At 46.7% G+C, this 14,592-nt stretch overlaps 1 protein-coding gene across 3 annotated transcripts in view; it reads right to left on the bottom strand.

The window, feature by feature from the left end:
* The window catches only part of CCNJL (cyclin J like), a 60,893-nt gene extending 47,714 nt beyond the window's left edge, over window positions 1-13,179 (bottom strand). The window contains exons 1-2 of one of the 3 annotated variants that reach the window (XM_032158528.2): window positions 12,981-13,179; window positions 12,475-12,589 (exon numbers count right to left, since the gene is read on the bottom strand). In XM_032158528.2, the coding sequence (XP_032014419.1) occupies window positions 12,475-12,540 (66 nt within the window). In that variant the 5' untranslated portion in view covers window positions 12,541-12,589; window positions 12,981-13,179. Of the gene's footprint in view, window positions 1-5,622; window positions 5,665-12,474; window positions 12,590-12,980 lie in introns of those variants that run through there. The other 2 variants (XM_032158530.2, XM_058440101.1) reach the window with 2 other exon arrangements.
* Window positions 13,180-14,592: the final 1,413 nt, after the last annotated feature.

Genomic DNA, 14,592 nt, shown 5'->3' on the forward strand with positions numbered 1-14,592 from the left:
TGGTCTCGAATTCCTGACCTCAGGTGATCCATCCACTTCGGCCTCCCAAAGTGCTGGGATTATAGGAGTGAGCCACCATGCCCAGCTTAAAAGACACTTAAAAAAAATGTAATGCATGGACTTTATCTGGATTATGATGTGAACAACTATAAAAACCATTTCTGAGACAACAGAGGAATGGACAACAGAAGATATTAATGAATTATTGGTAATTATTTTAGGTGTGAAAATGGCATAGTTGTTATGTTAAAAAAAAAGCCCTTATTTGGTAGTGTCATTTATGGGTAAAATGACACACTGTCTGGGGGAACAGATGAAACAGGTGAGGAAGCTGGGTGGAGGGTATGCAAGGACTCATTCTACTGTTCTCTCCACTTTTGTGCATCTTTTTAAATCTCCACAATAAAAAGTTAAGGAAAAAAACAATGGTTCACTCCGAAGAGTCAGAAGTGCTCTGAATTGCTTGGATTTTTTTTTTTTACAATAATCAGAAAAGTCCACTGCACACCAACACTGTCTACCACGTCGCATCTAATGACTGCACCATATTTTCATGCATGGACAGACTGTAGTGTGGCCAATTTCCTTCTGATGCCATTGAAGTTCTCTCCAACTTTCCCTTACAATAACTGAATCTATCCAATTCCCGATGCTTCTGTTCTGAATGACATCCTCTCCTTCCTCCTCGTGTCCTCCCAACCCTTCCACCCAAATCACTTGATGACCACTTCCAGACTTAGCAGCTGGTGGTATGATGTGGGTATCCATGTCACAAGAATGCCCGGGGCCTGGAACCATCTCCAGGGACCTACAAGGCACTCAGTGCCTCAGGATAATTCAAATTCTGCCTCCGAAGGATCCAGTTACCAGGGGCAGCACACACTGCAATGCGGGGACTAAGAGGGAGCTGGAGGAGTTTTCCAGCCAGGTCACCTTAATAGCCCTCATCCAGCCCTTGATGCAGGTCTCAGGCCAGTTCCATGCTGCAGATGGGGCTCCATGCAGCCTAGAATGAGGATTCAGAGTTCCCTTCCTCTCGCCTTGCCATCCTCTAGCACAAACGTGTCCAACCCACAGCCCATGGGCCCCATGCTGCCCAGGACAGCTTTGAATGTGGCAAGCACAAATTCATAAACTTTCTTAAAACATTATGAGATTTTTTCGTGATTTTTTTTTTTTTTAGCTCATCAGTTATTGTTAGTGTTAGTGTATTCTACGTGTGGCCCAAGGCAATTCTTCTTCCAATGTGGTCCAGGAAAGCCAAAAGATTGGACACCCCTGCCCTAGTCATTTTCCCACTCGGGGTTCCCACTCTTTTTTTTTTTTTAAAAAGAGATAGGTGTCTCACTCTGGCATAATCACAGCACACTGCAGCCTCATACTCCTGGGCCCAAGTGATCCTCCCATTTCAACTTCTCAAGTAGGTGGGACTACAGGTGCGTGCCACCATGCCCGGCTCCTGCTCCTTTTCAACACAGCCATTCAGACACCATTTTTAACCTATTCAAATGGTACTAATTTTTTTTAAGGGTACTATGCAGGGTTAGCAAAGTTGCTGGGAAGCAGGCATTCTTCCATAACATCACTGGAAGTATACTAGCACAGTCTTGTGGGAATTTATTACCTGGTGATATGCAAGGTTCTTAAAATCATACCCTGTGATTAGTGCTTCCATTTTAGGAACTTACTCCTGAGCATACTTACAGATACAAATCAAGGATCACCATGGCAGTGCTATATAAAATCAAATGGTACACTAGAAGCAACTCTAAAAGGCATTCAGTGGGGAAATGGATGAACAAATTTTTATAGACGTAAAACGGAATACTAATCAGTAATAAAAAGAAATAAACTCCTGACAGACAGAACGACACGGATGAATCTCAAAAGCATTATATTAAGTAAAAAGGAGCAGGCAGAAAGGAGTACATACATATAACTCCATTTATATGAAACTCTAGAAAAGACAAATCTAATTTACAAGGACAAAAAGCAGATCACTGATTGCCTAAGGCTGGGGGCAGGATGGGACTGATGAGGAACTTTCTAGGTTGATGGCAATGTCCTATGTCTTTTTTTTTTTTTAAGATGGCGTCTCACTCTGTCACCCAGGCTGGAGTACAGTGGCACAATCTCAGCTCACTGCAACATCTGCCTCCCGGGTTCAAGCAATTCTTCTGCCTCGGCTTCCTGAATAGCTGTGACTTACAGGCATGTGCCACCATACCCAGTGAATTTTTTTTATTTTTAGTAGAGACGGGATTTCACCATGTTGGCCAGGCTGGTCTTGAAGTCCTGACCTTGTGATCCACCTGCCTCGGCCTCCCAAAGTGCTGGGATTACAGGTGTGAGCCACCGCACCTGGCCGTCTTTTTTTTTTTTTGAAACAGAGTCTCTTTTTGTCACCCAGGCTGGAGTGCAGTGGCAAGATCTTGGGTCACTGCAACCTCTGCCTCCCGGGTTCAAGCGATTCTCCTGCCTCAGCCTCCCGAGTAGCTGGGATTACAGGCATGTGCCACCACGCCCAGCTAATTTTTTGTATTTTTAGCAGAGATGCGGTTTCATTATGTTGGCCAGGCTGGTCTCGAGCTCCTGGCCTCATGTGATCCACCCACCTCGGCCTCCCAAAGCGCTGGGATTACAGGTGTGAGCCACCGCACCTGGCCTTGTCTTGATTATGGTGGTGGTTACATGAGTATATACATTTGTCAAAACTCACTGTACACTATAAACTATATATTCACTTAAGATCTGTATATGGTACTGTATATAAATTATACTTCGATTTTTAAAAAATGAATAATCAGTCCCCTAAATATCCAACAATGAGATGAGTTAGTGAAATCATGATGCATCCACAGAACATTATGCATGGCATTGCAGAAGGATAGAAAATGACATAGAAGGTTATTTAGCATGTGCAATTAAGGAAAAAAGTTATGAAAGTGTGATATACTTGATAGTATTTTTGTAAAATAAAATGTATATACTTGAATAGAAAATGACCAAAAGGAAATCTTCTATTCATTTGTTCAATATAAATTTCCTGAGTGCCCACTATGTATCGTTATTGCTACAATTAGCGAAATATACAAAAAAACCCTTCTGTTCACGGTTTCATAAAAGTTATTTAGATTATTAAAATCTAAACATTAAAATAATGAGGCCAGGCACGGTGGCTCACACCTGTAATCCCAGCATTTTGGGAGGCTGAGACAGGCAGATCACTTGAGGTCAGAAGTTTGAGACCAGCCTGGCCAACTGATGAAACCCCATCTCTACTAAAAATACAGAAATTAGCCGGCGTCATGGCACGTGCCTGTAATTCCAGCTACTCAGGAGGCTGACGCAGGAGAATCACTTGTACCCGGGAGGCAGAGGTTGCAGTGAGCCGAGATCATGCCACTGCACTTCAGCCTGGGCAACAGAGTGAGACTCTGTCTCAATAATAATAATAATAATAATAATAAAATAAAACATTAAAATAATGAAATGGTAAAGTGTGTAATTCATACTACCTCTTGTGTTGAAGCACACATAATTTATGCTTTCTTATGCACAGAATAGGATTCACGAGAAATCGGGATCAGTGGTACCTTCTGGAGAGGGAAATTCGGGGACAAGGGTGGCAGGAAGCCTTTCCACCATCTATGTATAGTGTGGTTTTTCAAAATCACATTCATGTGTTATCTATTCTAAACAAACAATTGATTGTTTCTAATTTCTTGCTAGTGTCCAATAATCAGGAATTGGGTGAGAAGAATGATATGGAAAGATGTATATGGGAAACAGACAAAAGTGTTTTACGACAAGGTATTTTCTTTTCTTTTTTTCTCTGAGATGGAGTTTTACTCTTGTTGCCCAAGCTGGAGTGCAATGGTGCAATCTCGACTCACCGCAACCTCCGCCTCCCGGATTCAAGCGATTCTCCTGCCTTGGACTCCCCAGTAGCTGGGATTACAGGCACTTGCCACCACACCCTGCTAATCTTTGTAGTTTTAGTAGGGACAGGGTTTCTCCACGTTGGCCAGGCTGGTCTCGAACTCCTGACCTCAAGTGAGCCACCTGCCTCAGCCTCCCAAAGTGCTGGGATTACAGGTGTGAGCCACTGCACTCGGCCGGTATTTTCCATTTTTACTTAAAAAAAAAAATCCAAAATAAAAATCTATTGTGATGACATGCACAGAAAAGAACACACACCAAAAATGTCAACAGAGATTGCTTCCAAGTGGTAGGATTGTGAGGGGAATTTTACTTTCTTCTGTGTGCTTGTATTCATTTTTGCCATTTCCTAAACAAATGCTGTGTGTGTGTGTGTGTGTGTGTGTGTGTGTGTCTGTGTGTGTGTCTGTGTAATAACGCAAAAAGAAACAGGGAACAGCAGAGTCGCAGTGTCACCTCTTTCTGCCAGGTGCTCAGACATACTAGAGAACTGTTGGCTGCACTCCCTTTACCCGAGGGACTGTGTGATTTAGGAAGACAAAGAAGAAGTCAAGGACAAGGGCACAGGGCCAGCTCCAAGTCTTAAATGTCCTCCCCTCCCTTAGACAGCACAGGCTTCCCCAGCCAACCAGGGTGCCCAGCCAAGTCCCTTGCCCATCTCATGATGTGGAGGCCCTGGAGATTGATGGGGTACACCCACACCCATTTTCTCCCTGGGACTCCTGGGTGGCAGGTGAGGCAGGGATTGCTGTCGTGGTTTTGCAGAGGAAAGGAAACCTTCAAAGGTAATTTGCTTCTGCCACAGATAAGGTGCACTGAGACCATGTCTTGACTGGGTATTGTGCACACACTGAGCATTTTGGTATTCTAAGACCTAAAAGACTCAAGTGACAATGCCAAGTTCTGGTTCAGTTTTGTCAACAGCTTCCTCCAGAATATGGGTGAAGCACTGCAGTCAGTCTCAAAGCTAGATACTATCTTGAATGGCAGCCCATCTTGTCCCCCCACCTCATTAGCAGTTTTCAATTCTTCCCAGTCCATCTTCCATCCTCTGTATACACCTTCTAAGGCAGCTTGAATTACCTCTGCAGGTTAGACTGCAGGAAATTTCTCCTTATTTTATGAGTCCCCACACCTTCATCTCCAGGGGGTCATGAGGACAGACTGCTTAGGGTCTCACTTGAAGACCGCAACCATAAGATAGCCCTGCCATTAGAGGAGGAAAGAGCTTGTCAAAGCCAGCATTTGAGTTTGAAAGGCCTGAATGACACATTCCTGTAACTAAGCCGGGCAGACACATCCCACCGCCAGAGTTTGGAACACTTTCTTTTTGGTAGATCTGGGGGCATCTTGTGATTTGGGGAAAACTTCCCCTTGAGGGATGCAGAAATCCAAAAGGAGGGGAAGGGAATGGAAAAACCAAGTGGAGGATGACCTACCCAAATCCATGAGCCCTTTGTTGAGTATGGACCTTGGTCACTACTTTCTTATTTTTTTTTAGGGGAAATCTCGCTCTGTCGCCAGGCTGGAATACAGTGGCGCAATCTCAGCTCACTGCAACGTCCGCCTCCCAGGTTCAAGTGATGCACCTGCCTCAGCTTCCCGAGTAGCTGGGACTACAGGTGCACACCACCACGCCCGGCTAATTTTTTTGTATTTTTAGTACAGACAAGGTTTCACCTTGTTGGCCAGGATGGTCTCGATCTCTTGACCTCGTGATCCGCCCACCTCGGCCTCCTAAAGTGCTGGGATTACGGGCGTGAGCCACCGCGCCTGGCCAGGTCACTGATTTCTATAAGGAGACATGTTCAGCCTTGAAGTGGGGAAATTTGAGGAATTTAGGGGAAGGAGTGAGAAAAAAATACTGATGTTGGAAGAGAGAAATAAAAGGGTGTGCAAGCTTCAGGAGTCACTAAAAAATGATGCAGTTTTGACACAGGGGCTGAGGATGAAGCTGGGATGAATTTCTACCACTATCCAGCTGTCAGAGTTCGGCAAGCGGGGGTGCCCAGAGATGTCCTTTTCCCAGGCAAGTTAGGGACAGGCAATGGCAGAGGCCAAATCACTTTGACGGGGAGAGGCACCACACACAGGTGAGGCCCAGGCATGGCCACTCACCAGGGCCAAATAAAGGCGACCTTGGCCTAGTCATTAGCCCTTTCCAATACCCAGAGCAAGGCCCGTGCCCATAGCGGCTAGCTTTTCAGGGTGGTTTAGGGAGAGCACATCCCTTGGAGAGCACCATAAAACAAACTAAAACACAAGAGCCTGTAGTATCATGGATGACAGAACCTCAATTTTCCCCTGCTTTGTATTTCCGCTTTGTGTTAAATTGGGTATTTTTAAAATGAATTTACGTTGAAGCTTTGATACAATCCGCGGTTTCATCTCAGACACTTATTCCACTGAGCCTTGCAGTTTCTTGTCTGTAAACTGGGGTTAATCCTAACAGTAGGGCCAAAGTGAGGAGTAAATAAGATAATATATGGGAGCATGCTGGCACACTGCCTGAAATCTAGAAAGTGCTCAATAAACCGTAGCTACTAACATTATCATCATTAAACGAAATGCTTGCTGTTCATGTTTTGGAAGATCTTTGCATAGACTCAGCCGCAAATCAAACATCTTTTATCTGTCCACTGGTGTAAGAAATGTGGCCGGGAGCAGTGGCTCACGCCTATGATCCCAGCACTCTGAGAGGCCGAGGCAGGCAGATCACCTGAGGTCAGGAGTTAGAGATAAGCCTGGCCAACATGGTGAAGCCCCGTCTCTACTAAAAATACAAAAATTAGCTGGGTGTGGTGCATGCCTGTAATCCTAGCTACTCGGGAGGCTGAGGCAGAGAAATCACTTGAACCCAGGAGGCGGTGGTTGCAGTAAGCCAAAATCACACTAGTGCTCTCCAGCCTGGGCAACAGAGCAAGACTCCATCTTAAAAAAAAAAAAAAAAAAAAATGGTCTCACAGTGCTGAAGTCCTCTGAGCGTGCAATGGAGTAAGCTTCAGGAAGTGGGAAAAAACGCATTAGGTGGCTGGTTGCCCTGCAGATCTCAAGTCTGGAGCAGGATGAGAAGACCCCTCTTAAGGTATCACATGACTCCCATCCTGGGAGAACGTAAACACCCAGTGGACGAGAAGGAGGGATCCCCTAGCCCCTGGCCCCCTGGAGCCCAGGCAGATAAAGTTACAAGGTCATGTCAAGCAGAGTTGATTAACATGGCTTTGGGAGGGAGAGTTTTTTCCCCTAAGAACTCCAGAAATCCCTATATTCAGAAAGTCTTCTACACACTCAAGAAGCCTTAAGTCACAGTGGTGTGTGTCTTTGCTTATTAACATAACTACTTCCTTCTAACTGGAGAGTAAGACTATGGTAAAATGGGCATAAATCAAAAGGAGATGAGTGCAAGTTCTATCTACTTTGCTGCTCAGAAAATTCAGGAAGAAAAACATGACCTCTTGTTAGAAGTCTGGGAGGAATTATCTACATTTCTGTTATCCGGGCTCAACCTGCAGTTATTCTCCTAAAATCCTTAAGCCGTACTTTGGTCCAGGCCAGTAAATCTGCCCTTGTGAGTAATTGCTTTTCTAACTTCCTGCCCCATGTTACCTGACAGGAGAACATGCAGGTCTGTAGGAAGCTGGGGCGGCATCCTCCCTCAACCAGATCCTCTGCTGGGCACCATAGTCAATGCTGTGGCCACACACACAAAGACTGTCCTGGCAGATGCCAAAGACAAGATGAAGGATTCCCAGGAAGCGTCCCTGCACACAAGCATTCATTCAACATTTCCCAGAAGAGTCCATCTGGGGCTGTCTCACTCTTTTGTGCACTCACAATGCCTGTGCCTGCATCAGGTGAGGCGGGGGACACCTGAGGTCCCTCTCTGACTCAGACACTGGTCTGGGAATGCCAAGGTAACAAGGCACACCTCATACCCGCAAGGAGCTCACAGTCTAGTGGGTAGGACAAGTCACTATGCAGGGTGACAAAGATGGTGAAAGAAGCAAGGATGAGGGTGGGGCCAGGACACATGACAAAGGAGAGGCTTGAGGGACAAGGAACGTGGCCCTCAAGGGACAAGCATTGTGGAATGCTCTCATTCCATCATGTGTAACCAGCACTCACCAAAATCTATTAGTTCTTGGATTCAACACCCTATTAATTTTAAACTTAGGTGGATGCATCTTTCAAGAAAAAAACAAGTGGCCCCGAGTTTTAATCTGGACAGACATGGCACAGACTTGGTTACCAGAAAAACATCACTAGCAGCCTCCTCACTGGTGACGCCAGCCTGGTGACAATCTACTCCTTTTGGTTCAGGGAAGAGGGTCAAGGGGCACACATGTAGCAGGTAAGAAACCCCACATCTCTGTACTGGCTGGCACTCCCACCCCCAGCAGAAAGATCAAAGGAGAGGAGCTGAAGGGAGCAGGGTCCTAGGTGGGCTTCTGCAGATGCAACAGGGACAGGGAGAAGGATCCAAGGAGGAATTTAAGGGCTGAGCATGGGATAAAGGTGGCCTACAGAAAAGGGAGGGAGAGATTTCTCCAGAGCAATTTGGGCTGTAGGAGAGTTCAACTCCCCACATTCACCCATCGGGATGCCAGGCTGGTTAGAGGGTCTTACCTATGGGGTCTCACTCCTGGGTCCCAGCCCTCAGTAGATACATGATTTTTGGTGAACTAGTCCCTTTCCTGACTTCAACACCATCACAGGACCAATGGTCCAACTGGCTAACAATGCCTTTCTTACAAGGATTACCTGTCACATCTGTGGACTCCTTGGAGAGTGGTCACAAACCCTAAGCCTTACTCTGAGCAGCACTATGTGAACGGGCCATCATTGTCTTGCAGCAACCCTAAGTGGAGAGGTACAATGCCTGCCAAGTACCCACCATGCACCTCACACTATTCTTAAGTTCTCTCACTTAATCCTAACATTGCTATAAAACATTTCTCCCAGCTTACAGAAGAGGAAAGCGAAGACTGACTTATTCATTCTCCTTGTCATTCCATACACATTGGGAAGCTGTGTTCAAGGCACTGAGGCCTCCGCAAGGAACAAGACAGACACAGGCCTCTATTCTAGTGTGGGAGAAAGGCAGCAAACAAACGAAAAATAACTTCAGGCCAGGTGTGGTGGCTCACACCTGTAATCCCAGCACTTTGGGAGGCCGAGGCGGGTGGATAACGAGGTCAGGGGTTTGAGACCAGCCTGACCAACAGGTGAAACCCCGTCTCTACTAAAAAAAAAAAAAAAATTAGCTGGGCATGGTGGCACATGCCTGTAATCCCAACTACTCAGGAGGCTGAGGCAGGAGAATGGTGTGAACCCAGGAGGCGGAGGTTGCATTGAGCTGAGATAGTGCCACTGCACTCTAGCCTGGGCGACAGAGTGAGACTCCATCTCAAAAAAACCAACCAACCAACCAACCAACCAACCAAACAAACAAAACAGAAAAACACTTCAGATCCTGGTAAATGGTAGAAAGAAAAAACATGGTGATTTAATAGAGTGACATGGAGAGGCAGCAATAGATTAAGGGAGACAAGCAACCATGTGATAGTCTGAGAAACACAGAATCCAAATAAAGGAAAGAGCCCGTGCAAAGGCCCTGAGACATGAACAAGCTTGACTTGTTCCAGGAACAGAAAGGAGGTCAGTGTGGCTTAAGAGCAATGGAATGGAGGGTAGGTAAGGGGTAGGAGACAACGTCAGAGAGCAGGCCAGAGCCAGGCTATGCTGGGTATTCCACGCAGTGATAAGGACTGGGAATTGTAAGTGCAGTGAGATGACATTGGAGGTCTTTAAGCAGAGAATGACACAATGTAAATTCTGGCTATTCTGGAAAGAATGGATGATAGGGGCTAGATTTAGAGAGGTTAAATGAGCAGATCAGGGTTTCACTTCCATCACTAGTGTGCATGCAGTACCAAGACTTGTTTTCATGGTGTCAAGATTTTGATACCCTGTAGTATGATGCTAGACTGGAATCTCATATCTGACAAAGTGGGGCTCCCAATGTCTCAGCGATCTCAGCTTCGCCTCCTGTGTGGGTCAGGTGAAGATAACTGCTTGTGGTTGTGTGGTAATAGTTACACAGCATATATGTAAACATGCTTTGTATTCATCAGGCAACATTCAACTAAGAGTGAGTGTCTACTGTGTGCCAGGCACTTGTAAAGTTGTTCTACAGTGTTAGAAACATATTATCAGAGTACACATTTGAGAAAAACAATTACCCTGCCTGAGGAAAACAAAATGCCAGCCCTCATTCCTCAAGAAAGGCGAGGCTAGTATGGTTACTACGTTCCCCTAGTCTTCACTCTTCTTGCCAAACTCCATGAAGCCAAATTTTTGAAGAAGCATTTTCTTCTTTGAAGTGGGAGAGGAAATAAGGCAAAGGAGAACAATAGCAGTATTTTGAGGAGGTGGGACATTATAACCAAAGGAACTTGGGATTTGCCCTAATAAGGCCAGCTTTAAGTCAAGGTTGACCTTGGCCATCAGTCCTTGGGTGAGCTTTCTATTTCTAACCTGCAAAACTGGGACAAACTCATCATCTCTCCGAGGTGGGCAGCCCAACAGTAAACTCATATGGCACTATGACATGGCTATAGCAGTTGATGGAGACTTTCTTGCTTCTTTGAGCAGCTGAAGGAACATTTAGGACATCCTCCCTTATGCATAAAAGGTTGGGCATTCTCAGGTAACTAAACAAACGGTATTTATTGCTCTTAGAAATCCTTCCTTCTAGAAAGGGGCAAATCAGGTCGAAGTCGTTCCTCCTAAGCTATGAGCAGAAATGACAACCACTTGAGTCTATGATAAACAAGGAAGCCCAATTTCCACAGCAGTCCTCACTAGCTCCATTCAGCCACCACCTCCAGAAAAGGGCCAGGACCATACCCCTACCACTTTCCTTGCTTTTCAACTGAACCAACAAGACCTGGATTTCTTCTTGTCCAGATGCCTAGAATGTGCCACACCTTGGCCACTCTGTTCTGGGAAGAAGATCAAGGGAACAGAGGAAAGCTACAGCCTTGCCAAGCAACGCAGGACAGAGACAGGTCAGCAGGTACAGAAAGAAAAGAAAAAGGCATTAATTGGACTGGAAGACAGTTACTCAATGAGGTAAAAACACTAAGTAGCTGGTGACCCTTTAAGCAGAGCTCCTACAGACACTCGGAACAAATGCACTGACTATGAAACCTGTGTGGGGGCTCAGGTACCGCACTAGGAAGACCTTTTCCTCCCTGTATTGGGCGCAGTAGTGTCCCCCCAAATGTCATGTCAATCTGGAACTGCAGAATGTGACCTTCCTTGGAAATGGAGTCTTTTCAGATGTAATTAAATTATGATGACATCACATTGGATTAGGGTGGGTTCTACTCCAATGATCGGGTATACTTGTAAGAAGAGAAAACAGACAGACACACAGATAGAACCATGTGACAGTGGACGCAGAGACTGGAATGATGTACCTACAAGCCGAGGAATGCCAAGGATGACCAAGCACCAGCAAATTTAAGGAAGAGGGAAAGATCCTTCTCTAGAGCCTTTTGAGAGTCATGGCCCTGCTAACACCTTGATCTGGGATCTTCAGCTTCCAGAGCTAAAATACATTTCTGTTGCTTTCAGCCCTCCAGTTTGTGTGGTCCTTTGTAATGGCAGCCCTAGGAAACCAATCCATTCACTTCACACCTGTTCCCCAAGCCACCCCTTGCCAGTCTCAGCCCAGGAGCTGGAGGCAAGACACACAGGGCATGCTTCCAGCCCACTTGGACTCTTCCACCTTCCCAATGCCCCTCAGCCCTTCTCTCCTTGAGGGGAGAGGTGTGTAAGGATCACATTTCAGCTGCTCCCACCCACCTTCTGCCCCAGGAGGCAAACCCGCAGGGGAGTTTTTGTTTTCTTCCCTCAGCCTCCCTGTTTTGTAGCCTCTTTCAATTACACTGATGTTCCTTAAATTTCATTCGGTCCCATTCTAGATATACACATAGATACATGTATTTGGCCATAACCATGTATTCCCTGTACTACCACTTATCTTTATATAGAGTCACTACTTTTACTTAAATAAATTTGTTTTAAAATAAACTGCTATATCATTATTACAATAAATGGAAAATCGCAAACGCAGAGCTTGCTAGATATATACACATTCTTAAATTACACATTAGAATGAATACACAATATTTTTTAAAGACCCCTTCATGTACGGTTTAAAATAACCTAGGGTGGCAATACTACAGGAAACACTGCCTTAGAGGTACAGTGGCTGTCTCTGACTAGTTGGCCCAGAGTTCTGAGCTCCTTATCAGAAAAACCAACTTCAATCTCTTCAATCTCCAGTCTCTAACCCCCGCCCCCCAATTCCGCTCAGACACTCCGGGAGAAGGTAAAGGGTAAGAGGGAAAAAAAGGCACCCGGGAGTTCTGAGTTCCCACGCAGGCGACCTGAGAACACGAAGTCGAGACCGAAGGAGACTGTACCCAGTCCTGAGAGTGACAAGGGCAGGGAGGGACTGACCTTCTCGCGCAGGGTGCAGTGGACGTCCGAGGCGACGGGCCCTTCCCACCACGGCTCATCCATCATCGCGTACGCAGCGCCGCTATCCGAGGCTACCCGGCTCTCAGGGCGCACCCTGCGTGGACACGGGCAGCTTCAGCGGCCAGAGCGTGCCCCGGGCTCCGACCCCCGATGTCCCTATCCTCGCTCGCCCCTGGCCCTGGGCCCGGGCAGGCGCCCCCTCCTGCGCCGCTCAGAGGAGCTGGCGGTCACCTCCCGTCCGGGAAAGGCTGCGGTGCCCCCTCCCCTCTGCTCTCCGGACACGGGGCGATATGGAGCTGTGCAACAACTTGCAGAATTTTTATCTCCCCTTTTGCAAAAGTTGCAGAGAAAGTTGTCGACTCCGCTAGCTCCCCCGAGGCTGGGGCTCTGGCGGCGGCCACCAGCTCGCCGTCCCCAACTCCTCCCCCGCCGCCCAGCCTTTGTCCTGCTCCCACATCCTGCCCTCGAGCCGGGGCGAAACTCACGCATCCTCTCTGGGCGTGGGGGGCTGCGAGCGCCGGGCCCCTTCCAGTGCCGAGCCAGCCGTGCCCTCTGTTGCCTGCCGGCGTTGGACCCTCGCTCGGGGCGCTCCGCACTCCCGACGGCCGCCTCCGCAGCCCGACTAGTCCCGGCCGTCGCCGCGTCCCTGCGTGCGCTCGGGTCCCGCCGCAGCTCGCAGGCTCCCGGCCGCCGGGGGCCTCCCTCCCTCGCTGGGGGAATTGGGGGCCGGGCCTCGCGCATGCGCTGCCGGCGCCCCCGCGCCCCGCGGGGCGGGGGGCTGGGAATTGGAGCCTTTCTTTGCCAGCTCTGGCTCCGCTTCCTGCCCGCCCTCCTCCCTCGCTTCGGCGGAAAGCTTCCCTCTCACCTTAGCTGAGGCTAGTGGTAGCCTTCTGGGCACCCCGCCGGCTTGCGCGGGGAGCAAAGGGACCGCGGCGCCACCTGCGCGCACCACGCGTGAAACGTGCGGGCAGGACGCCCCCAGAAAGTTCTGCCTTCCGCGAGCATTGCTCTAGCCATCCTTACGTCGGTTCCACCTGTTTTTCTTTCTCTCTCTCTCTCTTTTTTTTTTCTTGTTTTTGTTTCTTGTTTGTTTTCTTCTTCTTTTAAACCTGCCCTGCCAAGGGGAGGTAGAGTTCCAAACGGACAATTCCAGTGAAAGCTGCAGAAAAACCACCCTTGTTCACCCACGAGTCTCTAATTCTAAAGGAGCCTAAGTCACTGGTATTTATTGTGCTCCTGCAGAATTATTTCTCCACGCCTCACGCTGGAGGAAAGCCAGGCCTTTTTGCCGGGTCCGGTGGATGGAAAACATTGTCTTTTTAATTCAATTGATTGCTTTTGGAAAGTCATTCTTTTGAGTCAGCCCATCTGATGGCATAGCATTGGGCTCTCCTTCTTGGCTGATTGATTTTTGTGATAGTTTTGGAGATTCACAAATTTGGAATCAAATCCACTTACCAGCTGGGTGATTTTTGTCAAGTTCCTCAAACTCAGAGCCTCGTGTGTAAAATGGAAATAAAAAGTTGCACCAACCTGCTGAAAATTAAATGAGATAATGCGTGTAAAGGGATAATCACTACACCAGGTATTAAGTGAACACTCAGTAAACAACTGTGACTGAAGAGCCTTTAGTTTCTTTTTTTTTTTTGACTGCCAAAAATCTAATTTTATTTTTGCATTCTTTATAAATAAAAAGCAACCGATAACCACTTTCTTCTTAGATCCAACTTCAATGACCACATTCTCAGAACTACCAAGAGACTTCAAGTACATTGTCTGTAAGGAATAGTTTATAATTGCTGAATCTTACATTTTTGCTTAATATACAAAATTTCTGCTTAATATATCAAGCATATTTTTGCTTAATATATTTTTGTAAACTATAGTTAACTCTTGGAATGTCTAAACTACCTTTATTTTCTTCATTAATAAAAATGAGTAATTTAGAGCCTTTAGTTTCTGACTGCTTTCCTGCACATAAAGACACACCTGGAAAAAAAATTAAATCAGCTTTGATAAGCTTCAGTTGGACCTTGAAGAGCAGTTTTAACGTAAAACAAACAAAAAGAACTATTTTAAAAGTGTAAGATACCTAAA

This window comes from Hylobates moloch, unplaced genomic scaffold (genome assembly GCF_009828535.3).
Source record: "Hylobates moloch isolate HMO894 unplaced genomic scaffold, HMol_V3 SCAFFOLD_6, whole genome shotgun sequence".
In the NCBI taxonomy this organism is placed as follows: Eukaryota; Metazoa; Chordata; class Mammalia; order Primates; family Hylobatidae; genus Hylobates; species Hylobates moloch.